Source organism: Gymnoscopelus braueri (assembly GCF_963280865.1).
Source record: "Gymnoscopelus braueri genome assembly, chromosome: 16".
NCBI lineage: Eukaryota > Metazoa > Chordata > Actinopteri > Myctophiformes > Myctophidae > Gymnoscopelus > Gymnoscopelus braueri.
In genome coordinates, this window is record NC_137616.1 from 8,591,544 (window position 1) to 8,608,275 (window position 16,732).

General features: G+C 40.5%; 1 protein-coding gene across 2 annotated transcripts; it reads right to left on the reverse strand.

Annotated features, from left to right (window-relative positions):
- Window positions 1-6,291: 6,291 nt before the first annotated feature.
- hlx1 (H2.0-like homeo box 1) lies at window positions 6,292-11,462 on the reverse strand. 2 transcript variants are annotated; one of them, XM_080452529.1, is made up of 4 exons: window positions 10,846-11,462; window positions 9,256-9,450; window positions 8,371-8,555; window positions 6,292-7,785 (listed from the first exon to the last, which is right to left on the reverse strand). In XM_080452529.1, exons 1-4 carry the CDS (start codon window positions 11,315-11,317, stop codon window positions 7,327-7,329), a joined length of 1,311 nt encoding a protein of 436 aa, XP_080308655.1. In that variant the 5' UTR covers window positions 11,318-11,462; the 3' UTR covers window positions 6,292-7,326. The 2 variants fall into 2 exon arrangements, with proteins under 2 accessions (XP_080308655.1, XP_080308656.1); XM_080452530.1 differs by lacking the exon at window positions 9,256-9,450.
- Window positions 11,463-16,732: the final 5,270 nt, after the last annotated feature.

The window sequence follows — 16,732 nt, forward strand, 5'->3', positions numbered from 1 at the left end:
ACTGCCAAACGCTATATCTCCGTGCTTCTCAACCTTTTCTGGATCACGGCCCACCTGAATCTGATGGCCCACCCAGCTGACCACTTAAGTTAAGTGGTCAGCTGGGTGGGCCAACGTGCATTCTCTAAGCATGATCATCGATGTAAAAAACCATGTGGATGAAGCCGAAGTAAAAAAGCCACAGAGACACGGCTGTTTGAATAATGCTGTTTCTCACCAGTGACTAACAATGAGTTTGCTCACCACCACGCCCTCTCTCACCAACGCCATGACGCCATGAGTTATGATGTTGATCTTTCTGCACAGACGAGACCCTCAGACGGCCTGCTTCTCACACACACATTACCGCAGTGGAGGAGAAATCTCCCTTCAGCACACATTATACACACTTTTTTGTGCCCACGGCATGCTATATACCAAAGGGCAAGGCAAAATCTCATGGTATACACCTGTATTCATACTCGTGAAAAATAGCCTCTATATCACGTGGTGTTATCACTCTCTGTAAGAGTAATTTTTTTTTAACTCATTTCATAATAACTAAAGAAAGTTTAATCGCTTCAACCCTATACTTCATTATTTCACAAATTTTCTAAAAACGTATAAATCAAGAGAAGCAAAAATAGGGACGCCAGGTTCAAAGTGGTTAAAATATATATTTTTGGGGTATATAATTTGCCTCTGTATTGGAAAATGAGTGCACACAAAGTGTACTGATTTTGTCATTTAAAAAGAATCTTTATAACTTTTTGTATAGTGGTATATTTCATCTCTGTCTTTTCAGGATTCAAATTCAAAAACAGCAAAAGCAGCAGATTTACAAGCTTGCGACACAAGCTTGTGGATCTGCTATACTTCTGACGCTTTTGTGTGACGCTGTGTACTAGTATGATCAAGTAGGGCGTTAATTTACAAAGAAACCACAAAAAGTTAGAATATGTAGAAAGGAGGTTTCTGCCCGACAGCAACGATTTGCAATAAATAATAATGTGTGGTTGTCCCACCTGGACTCGTCTCAGACACACCAGTGTGCCTCCACACGCCGTTTGGAAACCACTGCAGCTATGGAGGACAATTCTCCCATCAGCCCCGGCCTCTGACACATTCCAGCAATGGTTCTCAAAGTAGGGCCAAGGGGACCCCCAGGGGTCCTTGAGGGGGTTCCAAGGGGTAAATAATAGCCGACGATCTACAAGCTCACGCAACGCGTATAGCGTTGTGAGCTTGTCGAACTTGTCGATTTCCCCCAAAAGATCTTGGGAAAGAAATCGTTTTTAAACCATTTTAACAACACAAAATATTCTCAGATGGGGGAGGTCCTCCGCAGGCCAAATACATATCAATTCGAGGGTTCGTCCTTGACATGAAAAAGTTTGAGAACCAGTGAGTGCATTCATTACGGCAACGAGAGTTAGAAATCTCCCGTCAGCCCCTTGCACTGACCTGCATTACAGCAATGGCGGAGGAATCTCCCACCAGCCTATCAAACACGTTCACAGTCAATGCCTCAAAGAGGAGGAGATGTCACAGCTTCTAGTCTCAATAATCCTTCAAACCCCCGCCCCCCCCGCTCCGCTCTCACAGAGGCAATTTGTTTGACACAGTTACTTTTTCAAAGCGTTAAATATTGGGGGGAAATCCTGGGGGCCGGTTTGTTTTATGGGTTCCCCAGGTCTGGGTTTGCCAGGAGGGACGCGGAGGACAGGCTTTTAATGGAGGCGGAAAGGCTGACATTAAATACGGTCCAGATGGACTTTCTCCTATCCTGGTCATAAAAGTTCTTAGGACAGTTCACAAATCAAGGCCCCTCAGTATTATGTTAAGCGTTCGGATTGTTATTGTTATTTTATATTTGCAAATACTAGCGTAATTTACAGCTTTTTCGAGGGATCATTTCTTGAGACTCGACCCACCCAGACATTTTATACGCTCGCAGCGCTTTAAGCGCTTAATACCTACTTGATAAAGTGTTCGGGGTCGTTTTACTTTTGCGTTCCTTCGGAAAACTGGCTATCATAATTCTGACAAGCAACTTTCTGTTTCTTTTTTTTCCTTCATACGACGCGTGAATTAAGAGCTACGATTAAGATGAGTACCACCTACTTCATAACGGTCGGTACGTATACCGAGCGGCCAAGGCACTTTATGGGTCGGTATCGGTTCTGATGGCTCACGGTGTAGGATGTCTTCCTGTGTGGAAAAGAAACAAAAGGTCTTGCAGGTAGTTATGGGGGGGGGGGGGTTGGTTGGGGTATGAAAAGTGAAATTCAAGATGGCTGGGGCTTAAAACGGAAAAACGGACACCCTCCAGGGGTCGGCCCCTCTTTCCGGAGCTAGGAGAGGGAAAGTGTGGACCCCCCCCCCCCACCCCCACCCCCCATAGTAAGCCCGAGCTACTGGTGGTCCGGGCCTGCAATGCAGGTCACACTCGCAGAGAAGTGGCTTAATTCTTATGTGACATTAAAAGGCTTCCACTGTATAGAATTCTCTGTGTTCATTTAGCTCTGGGAATGTGGAAAATGTTAACGGGTCCATTTGGTTTCATTCTCAGAGTTATAAGAGCCGTCAAGCACGATGACTACATAATAACTTTAACTATAAATACTTTTTTTTTTAAAGTGGATAGCAGAGTTCACACCACATGCTAAAAACAAATATAATGGTGAGCCATATATTGTTACTGTCGGGCAGAAACCTCTTATCTCCGTATTCTATGTTTGTGTTTTTCCGTAAATTAACGTCCTACTTGATCATCCTATACAGCGTCACACAAAAGCGTCAAAAGTAGCAGATCCGCAAACTCTAGACGCGGCGAGAAGCGACGCGTTTAGAGCACTGTTTAGTGCTTGGTGTGAACAGCCCTTTATACACTCAACTGGGCCTTAAGGGTCCATTTTTACACTCAGGATTTTCAGTGTGAGCTAAAGCATAAATCTTTTAAAAGGTTCTTAATTCAAACACAAACATAAACAGAGCTCTCGCCATATTAAACCAAGCAAACATAATATTTCAAAACCAGTGTCACAAATTGAGAATAGCAGCGAAAGAATGATGATATTTCTCTGTGAAATATGTGTTTTACAGACATGATTAGGCTGTAAAATGATAACAAAATATTTAATTTGAACTGTAAATTATTTTTGTGGATGTGAGCCACCGAACATATTACAATTCCACTCATCTTATTGTTTCAGCTGCAAATCTTTTGACACTCTCTGCATGCATATTTAATAATTCCACTTGTACACTTTACTGGCATAATAATTCTACTGGCGAGTTATAGTCAAAATATACAATTTCTTAACAAGTCATTATAACTCCTTCATTATTCAGTGTGTTGAGCCGTGATGAATTGCATAGCCAGAAACCTGGCTCAGGACTCACACTTTGGTTTGGATATTCATAATTTCATAATCAGTCATACTTTTAATAATGTTCCGGGCTTAAGAGAGCTGATAGAAAATGTTCACATGTGGGAGATTTTAACACTTTGGCAAAATTACTACACCTACCATGATGCTATCATAACTTATACGAATGTTAACACGCCATTCCATACATACACTCCATAGACCTTAAATCATAGCAGTAAGTTATGTTTTTTCATGTCTTTTTTTCCCATTTTTTTTTTATAAATAAGTGGTTCATTGGCTTCAATGGCTTGGTAAAATATTTGTATGTGAAGAAGTCAAATACAGTGAAATATCCATAACGGTAGTCTATGTGATATGTTATGATTAAAACAAAATGTTTTTGTGAAAAGTTAACTTTTGAGATATGGATCTCAAAAGTTAATTTCTCCAGCTCATTTTCAGGTGAGTTGCCAATTCATCCAATCAGGAGAGAGTTCCAGTTCCAATGTTGTCTGCTGATTTCTTTTGTGTCATCACTTTCCAATTTCACTTGTTTATCCTGTAATAATCTGTCTGAGTTCTCTCTCATGATTGGATAAAATTGGCATCCCGACCTGAAAAAAAGTTTTCTGTTTCCTAAAGAACTGGAGAGACAGGGAGACTCCTGTCACTAAACAAACATTGATCACTATCACTTATTTCTAACAAAAACATATCACTGCACCTTTAATCTACTGCATTGTAACAAGTTAGTGCAAGTTAGTCTACCTCAGATTTAGGAGCTTGTTTTAAATTGCTATTAAGTCTGCCCGGGCGGCTGGCGTAGTGGTCCGGCCGCCTAGGCTTCAATGTAGTGGCAGCCTGACAGACAGCGCATCGCGGGTTCGAGTCTCGATCCCGACGAGCTCTGCTGCGTGTCTCTGTCTCTCCCCATCTCCCTCTTCCTGTTTCCTGTTTGTCTCTACTGTAAAACATTATAAAAAAAGCCCCAATTTTTTTTTTTTATGTCAATAAAACATTATATAGCCTAATTGAACATGACTTTAATGTGATCGTGCAGCTAAACTGCGGACAATTGGTGTTAAAATGCAATCTTGAGAAAATGCGTAATTTTCTTTATGCGTCCGTCATTTATCTGAACAGCCACCTGTGACGATAACAGGGGCTGAAAGACCTTATTTATTGAGTGAGTGTCATCTAAAATGTGGCTAAAATAAATGGTCATTTAATTAGTAGGCCTAATCAGACTTTCTCCGATCGATGCCTTATTTGTAGAAATAGCAGGCCTCCGGGTTACAATATGGGGCTTTGAGGTGAAAAAGTTTAAAAACCACTGATTTAGAAGCATACGTTTTTCAGAAAACTGCTAGGATTTAAAGGACATTTGTAGGCCTATTTGGTCTTAATGGCTTTAAGGAGAGGCTCAGGGAGCAGCAGACAGAACGTCCATACATGGAGCAGGTTGTGTTCTAAGTGTGTCTGGATAATATTCATACAATAATAATATACTCATCCGTGTCCTTGCTGATATCTGGAGCCACGTAATGTATACAAACTATAAATCCCACTTCTCCCCATACAGGCCGCCTATACCATTCTCAAGAGAAAGTCAGTGAACTCGTCGTAGCCATTATGCTTATGGAAAGAAAGCTGTATTATTGTCATTTATCACAGGCTTATGGTTCACTAACGATATTATAGCCAACTTCTTCAGACGCGGGTTGTGAAATAACCAATGAGGGGAATTTGTTATGAAAAAAATTACCGTAGGCTTATGTGTCAACTGAAAAATGGCCCTCAATGTAAAGCCAGTGGTGGAAAAAGTACTCAAATGTTTTACTTAAGTAAAAGTATCAATACCGCAGTGTGTTATTATCTGTCTTATAATCAAAATTGACTTGAGTAAAAGTACAAAAGTATTGGCATCAAAATATACTTAAAGTACCAAAAGTAAAACTACTCATTGTGCAGAATGTCCCATTTCACAAGTTCAAAATGTATAAATATATTTTGAAAGTAGCTGATCTACAAGCTCACAATGCGTCGCATCGCAATGGCCGAAATGTAGGCTATAGGGCTGAATTGGTTAATGCATGTTTTATGATAATAATCTAAATCTGCAAAGTAACTAGCTAAAGCTGTCAAATAAATTGTAGTGGCGTAAAAGTACAATATTTGCCTCTGAGATGCAGTGGAGTAGAAGTATTGAAATGGGAAATACTCCAGTAAAGTAAAAATTCCTCAAAAGTTTAAGTACAGTAACAGTACTTGAGTAAATGTACTTAGTTACTTTACACCACTGTGTAAGCAATCCTATAGACGACAGCCTACATACCCATGAAGTCTGAATTAATGTTGCACATCGGCGGTTCATGCAACATTGTATCAATAAGAGCTTCTCACGTGTTAATTTCACTCTGTCTCATGAGACACTAATGGTTACATTTGTATACACGCTGAGTTACTCATTTGGGTCCAAACTATAGATCCAAATGATTTATTTACGATTTATTTAGCTGTGAACCTTTATCCATCCTATAGCTATCTTATTAAACGCATGGCTGCCGCTCTCCATCAATTCTTTAAAATGTTTGAATATTTTATTCATTTATGCACATAAATTAATTCATTAGTTTGCGGCAGTTGTTTTTTATTTTTCTATATTGCGACTATGTAGGCCTATTCATGCGCAAAATCATTCTTAATAGTTTAATTTGGAAACTTTACACTGGCTAGAAAAAGAGCAAAATCTAGTCTGAAATGTAAATTCCAAAACGTTGACAGAGGTGTAAGCTACCAAGATTAAATACATCTTAACCGGATTGCTCAGATAGGGAAATTATTAAGCTATTTAAAAAAAAAAAAACTAAATAGGCCTATACGTTTTATGGGCTAATAATAATAATAATAATAATAAACGATTTGAGTTCATTTGTGATCCAATTTCCAAAGTAAGAAACATTTTTATTTACAATATTTTCAGTGCAAATTATTATTAACAAAATAATGTACAACTCTCAATCCAGACAACAACAAAATAATAATAATAATACATGAACACTGCGTGATGTTCTGAGATCTCATCATAACGTGGCACAAAGTGGTTCATAGCCTAATAAAACTTCACAAACCGCACATTTCCTTCAGACGAGGAAAAACTGATCATGCACATAAAGCTCTTAAAGCGAGGAGAACGATAAGGAGGAGTGATCGTCAATAAATCGATAAGACCAATTGACCAAATCGATCGATCAGAACGAGGCATTAATAAAATCAGGCTCAAGTCTAAACTCCCCAGGGTGCGTTGGTTTTTCAACACAGTGTCCACTTTCCAACCAAGATGATAAAATATAAAACCATTGTTCTTGAGCTTTAAAAAGAGACACTGATTTAACGGTTACAATTAACGGTCAATGTAGTCCAATTAGAGACTTGTTAACAGTCAATTAACAGTTATAATTAGCAGTCAATTATATAGTCCGAGTAGATCACGTGGTTCTCAACCTTTTCAGGCCGCGACCCCCCCAAAATAATCATATTTCAACATGGGGAACCCCCTACCCTGACAAGCACTTGGAATTGTAGGAGTTGAGGCATTCAATTTTGTTCGACTCGGTTCCACAGATAAATATTGTGAAAATAGCAGATCTAAGCTCACAACGCCTCACAACGCAAGATGTTGTGAGCTTGTAGATCTGCTATTTTCACAACGTTTGCCTCTTTCTCATATTATTTGACAATTTGGCCAATGTTTGTTTGACCAGTTTTTATAGTATAATTTGTTGATTATATATATTTTTTCTCTTTTTCTATTTCTTTTTTTTATGGTGCTTTTTGAGGTATTAAAAAGGTCTTAAAAGTCCTTAATTGTCACTTCACTGCCATCTGAGGACCCCGCCCCCCATAACGATGTGGGGGATCCACCCTTGGGGGGGGGGGGGTCCCGCGACCCACAGATTGAGAACCAACTTGATTAGATGACTATCTGTGATGCCGACGGGGCCATCAGCACTGTGTCTGCTGTAACATCCTCTGTGTTACTCACAGCAGGGGTCATGATGACGCTGACGGTCTTGTTGTGATGGAGGTCACAGATGTCCACGTCGCTCTTGTCCTCCTGCATCGCCTCATGGTCGAACTCCTCTCCGGACTCGCTGCAGGCGTCGCTCTCGCACTCCGACTCGTCCGGTTCTTTGTTGTTGCTGTTGTTGGGTTCTTCTCCTTCTTCCTCGGCTCCGGCTGTAGGGGACTTATTGGTGCTGTTGTTGTTGTTGTTGTTGTTGTTGTTGCTGTTGTTGTTGTTTGTGTTGTTGTTGTTGTTGTTGCTGCTGTTGCTGCTGTCCTCTGGCTGGTCCTTCTCCTTGTCCTTCTGGGCCTGGGCCTCCTTGGAGTGTCTCCACTTCATGCGGCGGTTCTGGAACCAAACTTTGACCTGCAAATTGATTGATTGATTGATTGATTGAATATATCTTATTAACAAGTTTGCAAATGGTACAGTGGCACAATGATGCTAAAAGGATAACACAAAAAGCCCTATAGAGGCTTGTTTCACACACACACACACACACACACACACACACACACACACACACACACACACACACACACACACACACACACACACACACACACACACACACACACACACACACACACACACACACACACACACTTAAACCACAGTTAAAAAAACACTTTCAGTTCAAAACGTTTTTTTTTTAAATGCATATGGCGAAGTATAAATAAATGGTGTCTTACTTTAGGTCAAAGTAAAATACAGAGTTCTGTTGTGAGGCAGTAGACGTTTTATATAGATTTCTTTATTGAAAACCAATTAAAATCCAATTAAAACCACACAAAATAAACTGAACCACTTGCTTGATTGTAGGCTAATGTAAAGGACAGGAGCTATAATTAAAGTTTAATTTTAACAATGTAGGCCTGAGGACAACGTATAGAGAGAGGCCTACAACTATCATAGCTTATGAATGAATGATCAACAGGCATCTCTTTATACCTGCGCGTCCGTCAGCCCGAGCATCGCCGCCAGCTGCTTCCTGTCCGGCTTGGTGACGTACTTCTGGATCTCGAACCTCTTCTCCAGGCCCTTCCGCTGTAGGTTGGAGAACACCGCCCTGGACCACGACCTCTTGCGCTTGTAGGTCTGCGGCATCGTGTCTTTGGTGAGGACAGCATATGGACCTAAAGAGAGGAGGGGGAGACAATGCGGTGTGAATTCAATTCAATTCAAAAGGTGTCCGTTGTAAGTAATCCGAGGAGCAGCTTTTTAACGGCCAATTAACGGTCATTTACAGCTGCAGGTGTCACAGCCGCTAAACCAGGGGTTCTCAACTTCTGGGTCGGGACACCCAGGCAGGGGGGTCCCCAAATTATTATTTATTATTATTATTATTATTATTATTATTATTATTATTGGGGGGGGGGGGGGGGGGGGGGCAGCTGATTAGCAACATTGTTTTCTCACTCAACAAACAAACCAACATACAGTATAAGTGTATATAGGGTATCTGCACATTTCTAAAGTTAAAATGTAATGACTTTTAAGACCTTTTTAATACAAAATTGGCAAATATTATGTATAAGACAGAGGCAAATATTGTGAAAATAGCAGATCTACAGGCTCACAACACCTGGCATGCAGTGCAAGTCATTGTGAGCTTGCAGATCGGCTAATTTTCACAATATTTATCTGTGGAACCGAGTCAAACTAAATGTAATACAAGTCCAAGTGCTTGTCAGGTTCAAATATTCAAATAATATGATTATTATTTTGGGGGGGTCCCCAGTTCGAATATGATTATTTGGGGGGGGGGGGGGGGTCGCGGCATGCACTGAAAGTTTGTGAACCCTTGTCCTAAACACTGGGTGAGATATAGACTACCTGGGAAGGTGTCCTGAAACGGGTGCGGGCCTGCGTGCCTGACGTGGCCGTTGCCTGCTAGTGAACTCATCATGGCCGACGCCGCGTCGCTCATCCCGGCGTGATGGTCTAGCGACGAGAAGTACTGGCTCACTGGTGGCTGAATGCTCAGGTGGATCCCTGACTGACGGTGCGAGCTAACAATGGACGTGAGATCTGTGTATGGGGCGAGAGACATAATGGGCTGAAGTCAGTGTGGTTGGTTCTCAACCTTTTCAGGCCGTGCACCCCCCAAAATAATCATATTTGAACTGGGGACACCCCCAGATAAATATTGAGAAAATAGCAGATCTACTGAGCTTGTAGATCGGCTATTTTCACATGTTTTGCCTCTTTCTTATTATTTGACAATTTGACCAATGTTTGACCACTTTTTATAGTAGTAGGCTACAGTTTGTTGATTACTTACCTTTTTTTAGGTATTAAAAAGGTCTTAAAAGTCCTTAAATTGTCACTTCACTGTCATCTGGGGACCCCCCGAAATCCTGTGGGGACCCCCTGGGAGTCCCGACCCACAGGTTGAGAACCAATGGTCTAAGTCAGTGTAAAGAGGTTTTTGGCACACAAGGCAAGCCTAATTTATTATTTATATATAGACAACTGTGTTAATATAGTGAGACGGTGTTGCTTGCCGATAAGAACAGATCTACAAGCTATAACAACAGCTTGATCGATCGATTGATTGATTGATTGAATACTTTATTTAGTGGTTTGCAAAAAAGCACAGAAAGTACAGATCAATACAAAAGGATGCTAAAAGGATTAAACCCAAGAAAGCGCTGTGGCTTGTTTCCATTGGGGTCCTGTGTATTAAATTCATGAAACATTTAGTGACATACAAATTATACAATACTTGTAGATCTGTTATTGCCGTATGTTCTACTGCGTCGCGAATCATCTCTCTAAAGTGAAAGTGGGCTATAGGGAACTTTATTTTCACGTGGCCACTTTGTTTGATCATTGATTAAACGCCTATTATGGTATAGAATCTATAGGGATAGATGTTAAAAAGCCAAGGGTCAACTTTGATGTTGCTGTGTGGTTTTGGATGAAGGCATGTTACACCACAAGACAGAAACACGCCAAAATAAGATGCCTTGCAACAGTGCGCGGATTTCAAAGTGGGGTCTGGGGACCCCCAGGGGTAATCGAGGGGGGTTCCAGGGGGTCCCAAGCCAAACAAGGAGTTGTACATTCAATTAACTTGGAATTGGAATATAATATATAATTACAATACGAAAATAATTATGGCTATTCTGACAACTTGTTACAACATCACTAAATGAATCTATTTCTCAGCTACATGCCATTTAGACATGTCCATTTAAAACCAAAACATACACTGTCATAAATCACTGGGTCTCTCGGACATCAGGGTCATTTAAAATGGGTGTCCGTTATAACTAAAGTCAATGTAGGGATCCGTGGCGTGACATGAACACAAGCCCTGCTTCACAAACACTCATCTCTGCTGCATATGGGTTCCCATGGGTGGCAGCAGGCAGCAGCAACAGCAGCTCAGCTGTATAAAACTTGTATTAAAACGCTCACCTCTTAAAGACGACGTTTCTTTGGCTTTGGGGTCAAAGTCTGTCGATAAAATCCGATCAATTCCGAATTTGAGGTCTTTGCTCGACGTGAGCGGGGCCGCCTGTTGAGAGTTAAAAGTTCTGGTGATGTGTAGTCCGTGTCTGTGGTGGTGGTGGTGGTGGTGGTGGTACGGACTCGCTCTGGCCCCGAACACCGAGGGCTCCGGGGCGACCACCGGGGACGGGCGCAGCGGGGAGCCGCCGTTGGGGTGCTGCTGCGCCGCCTGGACGCGGTGCTGTCCCACCATGTGCGAGGAGCCCGGTCCCACGCCGATGTTGTCCCCGCCGGCGTCCCCCCCGGCCTGTTGCTGCAAGATGTCCGCGATGCAAAACGACGGCTTCTTCATCGTGTCCACGGCGAAGCCGCCCGCGCAGTACGCGGACCACAGGCTGAAGTTGGACGCGTAAAACGGATTGAGTCCCGCCGTGTACATCCTCGAGTTCCGTAGCTGCTGGTTGCCTCGCTAGTATCAGCAACTATATAAAACCACCCGGTGATAGTATGGCGACAGAACGCGTCATGTATCAAACGGTAGAAAAGGGTCTTCTTTATAGCGGGACGTCCTGTACGTGGAAGTGCCAAAAGCCTTCTCCTCACTCTGGAAACTTTTAGCCTAGTAGTTGGACTCTGAAGTTCCGTCTCTGGTCGCCGATTGGTCGCTTTCTCAGCCAATGGATGATTTTGTATTTGCTCACATCACACAGATGTCACTGACCGTGACACGTCTGATCCCTGGACAATTGATAGATCTCTTTAATAGGTACCCCCCCCCCCCCCCCACACACACACACACACACACACACACACACACACACATATACACGCACGCACGCAGGCACGCACGCACACAGGCATGCATGCACACACACACACACACACACATGCACACACACTATTACCATCATCAGTCCCCACTTGGCACTACATTCTGCACGGCTTTTTTACGACCATTAATTAAACTGTGCCTTTAATTGCCTTTAATTGAGTTACACAGTGCAACCATGCATGTTACTTCAACTCTGATATGTAACCATTTACATACTATATAGTCTATACTTTCACAGTTACAGATGGATAAATTAACACTGATATTCTACTGTATGTCACTGTTTCACACAAATATAGGCTATTACATGTTCATTGTTGTTATTATATTTATTAAAAATGATATAAATTATGTTGTCATCATAGCGTCTAGTGTGTTAACATAAGTAGCCTATAATATACATCATGATATAGGTGTAAGTAATAATACATTAACAGGATATATATCATACCCAATCGCATGCATGAGCTAAAATGATTACAAAAAAATAGCATTTGTGCGAAAATGTTTTTTAACCACCCAAACAAATAACACCACGTATCTCTTATTTAAAATTATAATGTATCAATATAGCTAAAAGCTATTTAGCTATATATCACAGCTAAAATAGCAGTAGTGCTGTTTAAAAAGTCCCGTCCAGTTAGGCTACAATAAAAGGAGTGCGGGAGTAGCCTAGTTCCTATTAGCTTCGGGTCATCCTGTTTTTGATGGGCCGTGATTCGTGTTAAATGAGCGGATACGCCTGCTAGATTTGTCCCAAAAATAGAAGCTGTTTTAGTATTTTAGGATACAGCAGAAATCCTTATTTCTTCCGGAGCAGAGGAGGGGAAACTTTATAATGACCGTTAGAACTTCCCTCTTTCAATATTTGTGCTACTTTATCTCGGGCTGCAAGTTGCACGGTGACGCAAATCCGTCCCTGCGCTCATAATAAACAAAGGAAATCTATTCCCCTTCAAAAGCAAAACACAATTAACTTCAGAGGCGATACTTCATCCGCAGGCCCCTCGAGTTTCACACGTTATGGTCCAGCTACACTCGATTCATTTGAAACTTATGAAATGAAAGTCACATGGACACCTTATGAAAGTTATTTATATTTATATATTTTTTGCAGCAATTGGAGAAAAACAATGGCTATTGTTTTGTTATGAATATAGTGTAATAGCCTACATTTTGTCTTGACTACACTATAAATATATTATTTTCGAGTAATTTGCGGCATACTACAGTGTAGGCCTACTGCATGGATATCCATACATCACATGTTTCGCATGATAAATTTCATATTTAGCCTATACAACAATAATAAGCAATTAAGCCCCAAATTGCAGCGCTGTTTGTGCGTGCGTGCGTCCGTGCGTGTACGCGCGAGCGTGTGATTATTATTATTGTCCTCCTCCGGGTTTCTTTTGGTTCCAAACAATGGCTTGTGATGTATTCATTAGTGTTGATTCATATAGCAGCCAGAAGGAAGGGTCGTCTATGACCCTGACTAGCCTCCCCATTGCACTGTGACAGAGTGACACTTTTCCTGGGTTAAAATTAGAAAGGAGAAGATAATATAACGTTTGCCCTCGATCATGTATAGTCAAAACAATCCAGGGAAGAGGATGCAGGGGGGGGGGACAAGCCTCAGTTATTTCAGGTGCATGATGAGCTTTTAGTGGGAAGCATTAACCACTTAACCACTATATATCGTTGCTGTTGGCGGGGCAGAAACCTCTTATCTCCATATTCTAACTTTTTTTGTCACACAAAAGCATCAAAAGTAGCGGATCCACAAGAGCTTGTAGATCTGCAACTTTTTGCTATTTTTGAATTTGAATCCTGATAAGTAACAGTTTTGGACGTATGAGCTAGGTTTCCATCCGACAGCGACGATGTGTACAGTAGTACGTATGACAAAGAGCAAATGCATAGTCACACATTTGTAAGCTTGCAGATGTTTATTTTTTTAATGTATTTAATTTTGCTGTATCACTACTGACTTTCAGAAGTATTAATCGAGCTTTCTGTGATTATGAACTTATACAACTATAGCCTATAAAAGCAACATTTACACTACAATATCAGATACATGTTGTGTGGAAATATGAGGGGGAAATAAATCTCATATACATTTATACAGTCTGCAGGTGTTTGCCTCAATATCCATAGTTGTATTTGCATTAAAAAGGCCACGAGGCAGTAATGGTTTGTCCAGATTGAAGGAAGGAAGTATATTCATACCTGAAATAGATTCTTCTGAACATATAGGGACCTGGATCTGAACACAAACAGGATTTAATGCCGTGAATTAAAACATTCCGTAAGACTTTACACGCATGCCGTTCCTTCAGTACTGAAGACATAACTTATAAGATCATAATCTGTGACATGATTTACACACTGTAATATGTATGGGAAATATATCACTTTATATTATGGTATTAACTGTAAAAACAATATTTGATAATCACTCTTTACTTTGGATATATAGGCTACACAGTAAAAAAAAAAGTAGTCTTAATTTAACTAGAGTGTTGCATGGGCTCAAATTAACCCATAATCTTTACACTCTCCGTTATAATTAACAACGAACACAGGATTCGGATTGTGTACAATCAATATATTAGTAATTAATATATTATACAGATGGGGGGGTCTGCGGCCAAATACAAACAATTTGGGGGTCCTTGGCACGAAAACATTTGAGAGCCCCTGGTATAAATGCATAATACATGTTTGCATAGCTATAATAATAGTCCAACTTTTTGTTTATGAGATCAATAACACATTGTGGCTTGGTTTGTGAGCTGATGCTAATCAGAGCTCGAACAAGACGTGTTGAAAAACGAAATGTCAAACTGTACGTGAGTCACATAAACACACAGTGTACTGTCGGTTATTAAAGTGAAAACAAAGCATGAGCACTGTGCACGCAGAGTACTTACTGTACACTGTGGACCCCATGATCTATTGTTAGTTGGAGCCTGATTGCCTTGCTGTGTATTTTGCAGGAAGTCTTATGTAGTGTTGGACAGTAAGTACATTTACTTGAGTACATTTTGGGAGTATGCTTTTCCCCTCGCTACATTTTAAATAGAAATATTGTACTTTTTTGAAAAAAATCTAAGAAGGGACTCTTGGGACCCAAACTTGCTAAAATATATAATGAATTAGCAACTTATAAGCCCTATTTCAAATATAGTGAAAATAGCAGATCTACAAGCTCGCAACACAATGCACCACGATGCAATGTGATCTTGGAGATCTGCTAGTTTTCCTCTGTTTGATCTTTTCACTCAAATGATTTCTGATTTTATTTTGTATTTGTATGTTTTGGGGGAAATGTTCCAAATTTCAATACAATGTTTCCAAAATGTTATTAAAAAAGAAAATGCACTTGTAATCTGTACTTTTGTATAGCCTATATTTACTTGAGTATCTATAGGCTACTTTGTCTACCACTGCACAGCCTACTGTATACACTGGACCCTGGCTCTATTGTGTGAGAGCCTTGATTACTAGCCTGTGTATTTTGCAGGAAGTCTTATCAGGCCTGAATGAGCACCTCTCCCTGGATTGCATGGAAGCTTCTTGGATCAAGAAGTCGGACAGAATTAAATGATTCCCATTATTAAACCTAGAATTATTGCTCCCCTCTGTCGAACAGCGAACAGGCGAGGCCGGGCCGAAGCCAAGATTACTATTTCTGGCAATGTTTGCCTCTCAGGAAGGAACTTTCACAGATTTAACGGGACCTGGGCCATTGTACACAACCCTTCTGTTATGGCCCCGTGCCACCATCTGCACAGCACCGAGGAACACAGAGAACTATAGAGAGACATGTCCTCAGTCACATCACAACAACATTATACCATTGATGTGAGTGACCCTCAAATACCTCCACTTTATCGCTGCTGTCGGGCAGAAACCTCATATCTCCATATCAAAAGTAGCAGATAAGCTTGTGGATCTGCTACTTTTGATACTTTTCCTGAAAAGTAACAGTTTTGGACATATGAGTTTCCACCTGCAGAGACGATATGTAAAATGAACCATTTTTATTTTTTATTTTTTTATAAATAGGCTATTACGAAAACGTTATACTGTTTCTGTGTTAATAAACAGAAACAGAATGGACATTCAGTGATATGAAAAGTAGCCTATATAAGTTCGGTTTTCAAAATGTACTTGAGTAAAGTACAAAAATATTGGCATCAAAATACTCAAAGTACCAAAAGTAAAAGTACTCAGAAAGCAGATCTACAAACTCACACGTTGTGAGCTTGTAAATTGGCTATTTTCAAATTGCCAAAATATATAGGTCTGAAGTGGTTTTGTAATAATAATCAAAAACTACAAATAACTACTATAGGATTTCACATTATAATGGAGTAAAAGTTTACAATATTTGCCGTTGAGATGTAGAGGAGTAGAAGTATAAAATTATTTGGTAAAATTGGAAATACTCCAGTAAAGTAAAAGTACTTCAAAATTGTACTCAAGTACAGTACTTGAGTACATGCACTCAGTTACTTTCCACACCACTGTGCAGTGGACACTACATCAGAATCGCACGTTCATGTAGCCTGTAGGCCGCCGTCACCGTTCAAGCAGCTCCCCCCAGTGACGAATTATCATCAGTCCATTATTTATTGATATAGTCAAGAAATAATAAAAAATGATAAGGCTTTAAGTAAGGAGTAGTTATGAGCAGACTGACGCAATGAACAGAATAGAGGTTGTTCAATGAGCATGAAAACACCCCTGACAATAAGCGGAGACAGAGGCTTGACAGGCCGTCTGTAACTTTATGAATGGGAATATATTTTCTCCTCCCTCTAGGTTGGTTTTGCAACGTCTGATGGTGTGGAAAGATGTTTGTTTTGGGCAGTGGTGTAACTGTTAAGTAACTGAGTCCATTTACTCAAGTACTGTATTAGCCTATACGTACAATTTTGAGGTATTTATTTTACTTTAGAGGGGTATTTCCAATTGTCATTACTTTTACTCTTACTCCACTATACATCTCTG